At 53.1% G+C, this 7,266-nt stretch overlaps 1 protein-coding gene across 5 annotated transcripts in view; it reads right to left on the reverse strand.

Annotated features, from left to right (window-relative positions):
• The window catches only part of IGSF3 (immunoglobulin superfamily member 3), a 98,716-nt gene extending 92,655 nt beyond the window's left edge, over positions 1-6,061 (reverse strand). For all 5 annotated transcript variants that reach the window (XM_060090349.1, XM_060090350.1, XM_060090347.1 and 2 more), the window contains exons 1-2: positions 5,944-6,061; positions 4,659-5,326 (exon numbers count right to left, since the gene is read on the reverse strand). In XM_060090349.1, coding sequence (XP_059946332.1) covers positions 4,659-4,701 — 43 coding nt within the window. In that variant the 5' untranslated portion in view covers positions 4,702-5,326; positions 5,944-6,061. The remainder of the gene's footprint in view (positions 1-4,658; positions 5,327-5,943) is intronic.
• Positions 6,062-7,266: the final 1,205 nt, after the last annotated feature.

Here is a 7,266-nt window from a genome sequence, read left to right on the forward strand (position 1 = left end):
TACCTTGTGAAACCATTCATTCATCAAAAATTTAACTGAATACCTACTTTGTGCCAGGCACAAGGCTGAGTTCTGGGGCTACAGTAATGAACTGGACAGAGATGGTCCCTAAGCACTTTATACAGAAGATCATGCTATATAAAGTGTTTGGCAGTGACTGGCACATAAGCATTCTATAAACACTACAGTACCACTGTTAAAACCACAATATTGAGCATTCAATTATATGCTGATTTGCGTTGCTTCCCATGTAACAAGTGTTGGTTCATCTAGCTCACGCCTTCCCAACAAGGCTTCCTGGAGGCCCGGGGCGGGGCCTCATACTCAGAGGGGCAACTTGTTAGATGCAAGAACACAGGATTTGAACCAAATGGTCCTGATTTCAAAACCCTGTTCTGCCACTTCCTAGCTTTGTAACTGTGCCAGAGACCAAGAGCTGTCCCCCCAAAATTCTTTCCTCTCCTTCCCCTACAATAATAGAACCCCAGTTTTGGCTGGATCCTTAGAATTAAGGATGACATTTCCCAGCCTCCGTGGCAGCAAAGTATGGTCATGTGATCGAGTTCTAACCAATGGGGATATAAGCAAAAGCGATGTGTGCACGAGGGCATGCCCTTCACCAACGCTTTTCCTCCTTCCTAATGGTTGGGGCTAGCACAGTCACCTTGGACCATGAGATGACCTTGGGAATAGAGGCATGCACTGGGAACAAGATCGAAAGGACCTGGGTCCCCACCCCTGTGGAGCACCATTTCAAACTGGTACAGTCATCTACCTCAGGCAAGTTCCTTAACCTCCCTGGGCCTCAATATCCCCATCTACGAAAGAATGATAATATAAGGTATCTAGCTGGCAAGACTGTTTGAGGATTTAATGAGATAGGACTTGCTTCACAGCAAGGGCTAGAGTTAGGAGAGGTGGTAGGACTACTGTTCTCTTGCTGCAATGACAAATGGAGGGGACTGGGACATCTTAACACAGCCCTGGGTGCCCAGGGGTGGCTCAATCATTCACACAGTTGAAAGGCATCTTAGCTAGCCTAGTCCTGACAAGAATTCCCTTCTCTGGCACCCTTGTCAAATGGTCCCCAGAAAAGGGAAGGGCACTGCCTCCGGGACAACTGTTGGGACAGTGGTGTTTGTTCATCCGTAAATCACGATCCTCATCCTCTTCCTTCAGAACCCTTCCCCCCGACTACCCCAGGCCTCCTCGCTGCTCTCCACTTCCTCCTCCTTCTCCTCTGCCTTTGATCACCCAGTCCTGCCTCTGAGCTCACTCCCCCCAGAACATCAAAGTCCCTTTCAATCTCTTTTGGAAGCACCCTCTGGCTTCTCCCCTAAGAAGCCTTCCCTAACTAACTGGGAAGGTCGTGATCGCTTCCTCAGTCCCAACCTATTCAAACAAGAGGCTTTTCAAACTCTACGAACGAATTTCTCTCCCACTGGAGAACACAAATGACCATCTGACATCTACAAGTTCTCTGTGTTGATCCAGGGATGTCCCAATCACTTACATTTTTCATTGCTAACACTTCCAAAGCTATTTCATCTTGTTTGCAACATCAGCACTGGTCTGGAAGGCCTAACTCTTCATGGTTACGCAAAATCGAAATCCGCTTAATGTGCCTAAAGCTTATATTCAACTTTCCTGATTATTCCCTTCCTGCTCTTGCAGACACAAATGCTATTGTCTCCCCCACGGTGCTGTCACCTTTCCATGTCCCTGTCACTCACACAGGCTGCTCCCTGCCCCGGGCCTAGGCACAGACACAACCACCCTCTTCTCTCCTCATTCCCTCTTTCACACTCAAGCCACGTCCACACCAGCCCCTGTTCTCTCTCATCTTCTGCCCCTCTGGCTCCATCCATTCTCAGTAGTGGAGACTCTACTATCCTCTTGGCTCAACCAAGCCCACGCTTAAGACGGCTTTAGAACTGGAATAAGGGTGGCCACGGCAGCCGATGGTTCCCTAGTTGGGTGGGGCACCCAGAGCTGCAACAGGACGAAACAGGACACGGTGGTCAAGAGGGCAGGAATCGCTACCCAAGCAGGCAAAAAGGAGGAACCTGATCCAAATCCTAGACATCGGTAAAGGAAGGGAGCGGAAAGCACGGGTCTGATGATGTCGAGGGAGTCACAAGCCATCTCAGATGTACCCTGTATGCCCCTCACATACTGTCACAGGGTTTGCTCAAATGGCCACTTCTGGAGGCTGGCAGCACCTGTGTCAGTCTCACTTTGCAGAGCACTTAAACTGGTCCTACGTTTGACATTCGAAATCTTATTCCAAGTGTGTGACCCACCTGGACACAAAACCTTGAGAGCCTTTGCTATTTTCAATTCATATTACACATTAATTTTCATTACACAGCCAGAATGCTGACACATGAATCAGATCACAACAGATTGCAAGCAAGAAATAAGACCCCAGCCTGGGTTTTGCTCCCTCCACAAAGACCTTCTAGTCTCCAAGGTTAACAAAGTAGTAGCGAGGCCCCCTCCCTGCCAGTCATCGAGTGATAAGAAAAGGTGAGATTCCACCAGTGGGGACCAAAAACCCAGGCATGTCCAGAGTTCTAAACCTCCCCACTCTCACCCAGGTGTGCTCTTCGGCCACCGTTCCCCTTTGACACCACCTTGACACTCATTTTCCTCCATGGCACCTACTTATGCTTGAGGCTGGGAGTGGAGGAAAGATACTAGTGCCCAGTGCCAGGGCTCCACTCCAGAGTGGCCCAGAGGGTGAACAGAAGGGGAACCAGCCAGCAGCCTTACATTTCTGGAGCAGCCAGGAGAAACAAAAGGCACAAAGGTCACATTGCCTTGTTTGCCCACTGGTGATTCCTTCTCCTGCCCTGGGCCCCACCCTTCCACTCAGCCCTCTTTCCGGCCTTAGCCACACCATCAACCCCATGCCCAAGCCTCCCGGAGGGCTCGCCTGTTTGTCCTCTTGTATCCACATGAATCACTAATTACTGATTTAAACCCACACACTAAGTGAATGACAAATACCAATACAATGCTTAGGATTGGCAAATGGAGAGCTACCTGTCTTCTTGACTCTGCCTGAGCATACAGGAGACACAGAGACACTGTATCCCGACCCACACCTGAGCAGAAGACTGACTAAACTTGCTGCCAGACTGGGTGTCCCTGTGAGTGTTGAGGAGGGGAGGGCAGAGCCGGCAGTGATGAACTCACACCCCGGTTCTCCAACCCAGCTCCACACTGGAACTGTCTAGGAGAGCTAAAAGACTCATGCCTGGGTCACCTTCCCGGAGAATCTGGTTTAATTGGTCTGGGGTCGCTGCCTGGACATCGGGATTTTTTAAAGCTCCCCCAGTGATTCTAACATGCTCCCAAGTTTGAGAGCCACTGACGGAACATACTTACGTGCTCCCGACATTTTTCAAAGCAGTCAAGACCTTTAGAACACCTTATAGCCTTTAACTGTCAAGATAGCCCTTGGGGGTACACCCCGTTTTACTGTGATTCAGACGTCAATCATAGTCAGGTTGAGATCTGAACTCAGGTTCTCCACCGCAAAGTCCACTCTCTTTCCACTCTCCTGTGAACTCTTGCAAGGGTGTAGACAACAAGTGAAAGCAATCTCCACTGCCAATAGGTCACAAGTAAGTCCCATAAATGCAAGACACCTAGATGTGGAGATGCAAACACCACAAGCAGCAGTGATGACCTCTTCTGAATGCAGGGGACCGAGCTGAACCCAGAGGGCAGCGGGGTGTGCTCACGTGCGAGGTCTAAGGCAATGGAGGGAGAGGATGCATCAGATCCTGGCCAGGGAGCTTATCCTAGACCCAAGATGTGTCCAGAGATACCACACTTAAGAGTAAGACAGCATTCAGTGGCATGGAAAGCACTGTTGAATAGGAGAATGTCGGGCAAAGGGGGGACTCTTCAATGGGAGGGAATCTTAAGAGAGGTGTCAAGGGTTCACCTCTCAGGCCACAGTTTCTCCATCCTGATCTAACCATCCTAACCTTCTGTGGGGTCACAAAACCCAATCCTAGCACAGCCCCTACCAGGCACCACTCCTCCAGTCTCTCTTCCCCCCAGAACTACGATCTGAGCTTCTTTGGTGAGGGGACATATGACTAGACCCTCAAACATTTTTAGTCTACTGATCACTTAGGCAGGGCAAAGCATCCCTTCAACCCCTATTCCACCCATGCTTACTTCCCCCTCAAAAAAAACCAAAAAACAAACAAAAAACACCATCGTTATCACCAAACTAACTTTCCTGAGAGTGGGAATAACGTTGCCACTTCGGATCGGACTAGGAATTGATGTGGACTGACACAGACATGAAGACGCTGAAGCACCATGTTTATAAAATACAAGAAACCAATCCACGATCCACATGGAGTCCCTAAAGCGTCGACATAGATGGGGGACCCCATGGCGGGGCCCGGGACAGACACTAAGGACAGCAAATGTTCCTTCTTAAAGACAACAAACGATGTGCCACTTTCCTCCTGGGTCAGAAATGGGGCTCTCTTCCAACCTGTGACACACACCGCTGCCTCCCGGGGTCCCCCAAAGCCGAGTGTTGATGGGAAAGAACCACAAGGAATTACAGGAACCAAGAGCAGGTTAAACTTTCACATCGATCGTGCTGATAAGCAGCAGCCACTTACCCAGCACAGCCAGACAGCTCAGCACTGGGAAAAAGCACTTCATGTCGGCAGCTGAGAGGAGACACAACACAGGGCGCTTCCTCTTCTCCCAGCACTTAATCTCTCATTTCTGGCAATCCACTTATAGCTCCAGAAGACAGGTTTGGAAACAGAACTTAACTCAGGGAATGAGAACAGGTTAAAGAGCTCAGCAGGAGGGAGTGGGGGAGGGGCAGTGGGTGGCAAGTGTTTAACTCCCCTAGGCTAAAGGAAGGGTCCAGAACAATTCGGACGGCGCTGGAGGCTCCTGCCACATCCTGTGCCTTGTGGTTTCCACTGTAATTGTAGGTTGCGGTGGATTAATCCTCAAGGAAAAGGAAAAAAAGAGTCTGAGAAAATCCTTTCATCCACTGATTATACAGAAATGTCCTTGGCTTCTCAGTGAAGGTGTCTGTAATCTCCCTCATTCGGATTCCCCAAAGGGAACAGGGCAGGTTTTGTCAAAACCTTTGACAGCCAAATTGCCCTGGTCGGCATCGACTGCTCTGGGTTTCTTCAACAAAAAGTCCGTCTCCATGCATGATGGTGAATCACGGGGCTGCCACCTGCCCTAGACCTGCCCGCAAAGCACGAAGCAAGTTGGCGTTCGTTCGGCAGCCCTGAAGCGGTCCCACAATGCCAGCAGCTTTCTAAAACAAACACAACAGAGATTTATCAAAGGCAAGCACGGCCGCCGCAAAAGCGAGAGGGGCTGAGCGCCAAGCTGGTCCGGGCACCTGGTCCTAGACCAGGACGGTCAACCTTTGCAGTCTGACCTTGGCCAAGTCGCCACCTTAGCCTCCACTTCAGTTTCCCCGCACAGAGCCGATTGTTCCTGCAATACTTTCACCAAATGCTTCACTCCTGGGAATTCCTTCCGCCTCCCACCGAGCCCCGGCGCCGCGGGTAGCCCCACCCTCCGCGGGGGCAAATCGGGAAGAGGCTCCGAGGTGGGGCCGCCACTCCCCGTTCCACCCCCGGCCCTCGCCCCAACCGTGGGAGCTCGGCGCGCGCCGCGTCCCAGGTGGCCCCGCTATTGTTTTACCTTCCCGGGTGTTTATTTTTCGCTGATTGGAAAGAAAAGAGAAGGAGGGAGAAGGGAGCCCGGGGCTCCGCTTTCACTGCCAGGGGAGGGGGTCTCAGGCCGACCCCCGAGCGGAGCCGCCGCCGGGCCCACCGCCGCCCCTCCCACCGCCCTCCCCCCGGGCTCCGGCTCCCCTCGCTGCCGCCCCTCCCCGCGCCGCCCGCGCGGTCGCCGGATACCGACCTCGCCGCCGGCCCTCTCCCTTCGCGCGTCGGTCCGTCAGTCCGTCTGTCCCGGCGAACGCCTCTAGGGACGCACCGCCTCTCCCGCTGCTCCGGCAGCGGCACCAGCGGCCGCTCTCCGGCCCCTCCCCAGTCCCCGCCCCCTCCACCCGGCCCGTTGCACCCGGGCCAGCCGAGCGCGGGGCGAGGGCGGTGGCCTCGGCTAGAGACACCGCCCCCGGGCCCGCCCCTTCCCCCCAACCCCAGGGGCCGGGCGGCCGCGCGGGGGGCCGGGCGGGGGCTCCGGGTGCGGCTGGTGGAGACCCGCCCGCACCTGCGGGTAGCAAGGGCCGCCCGAGGACCTGGGCGCAGCTGGCGTGGGGGCCGGGCAGCGCCGAAAGTTAATCAGGGGGCTCACACGCAGACGAGCCGGCCGCCGGCTGGGCGCACAGGTCCTTCCCAAAGCCCAGCAAAGGACCCCTGAGCCTGGAAGAGGGCGGACCGGGAGCGCATCCCCTCTCTGGGAAACAAAAACAAAGCCTTCTGCAGGAGCCTTGAATCTGTTCATATAGTAGAACCCCACATTGCACTTCACTCTAAGACAGAATTTCCTAGACGTTGAGACTGAATTGGACTCTGGAAACAGCCTGGCTTCTAACCCCGGCTCCTCCACTTCCCTGCTGCGGACCTTGGTTGAGTGACTCAATAGCCCTGTGCCTCAGTTTACCCACCTGTTATATGAGGAAATGGCCTATGCTTAATAGGGATATATGAGATGTCCATGGCACACTTGTAAAACACTTAGGATGGTGCCTGCTACATCTTAAGCACTCAGTAAATGCAAGCTATAATTATTTTATGAGGAACACTCGTATCCAAGCAAGTGCATTTTCATTCATTCAGTACTTGTCTAACACATGCATGTACTGAGTAAGCACAGACCCGAGGTAACCAAGGTAGAATAGGACAGTCCTGCCCTCCTGGAGCTTGCAGTCTACTAAGGAAACCATAAAACAGGTATGGAAGGAAAAGAACAGTGTTGAGGAAGCACATGCAAGGCCTCCGACCCTGTGTTGCGGGGTCAGGGCATGAGGAGGAGGGGGGTTTGATCAGATCAGGCCAGGTGCCGGGAAGGCTTCTCAGAGGAAATGAAAACTAGGTAGAATCCAAAAGAGCAGAAGGAGGTACCAGGGGGAGAGAGAGAAGGAAGAGGAGGACTCACAGGCCCTGGAATCAGTATCCTTGAAGGCCCAGAGGGGAGAGAGTGGCCCAGGTAGGGGATCAAAAATCTCTGTTGGGCCCAAACTAGTCTGTAAGGAGGAAGTGGCAAGAAACGAGCAGAGAA

This window comes from Mesoplodon densirostris, chromosome 2, assembly GCF_025265405.1.
Source record: "Mesoplodon densirostris isolate mMesDen1 chromosome 2, mMesDen1 primary haplotype, whole genome shotgun sequence".
NCBI lineage: Eukaryota > Metazoa > Chordata > Mammalia > Artiodactyla > Ziphiidae > Mesoplodon > Mesoplodon densirostris.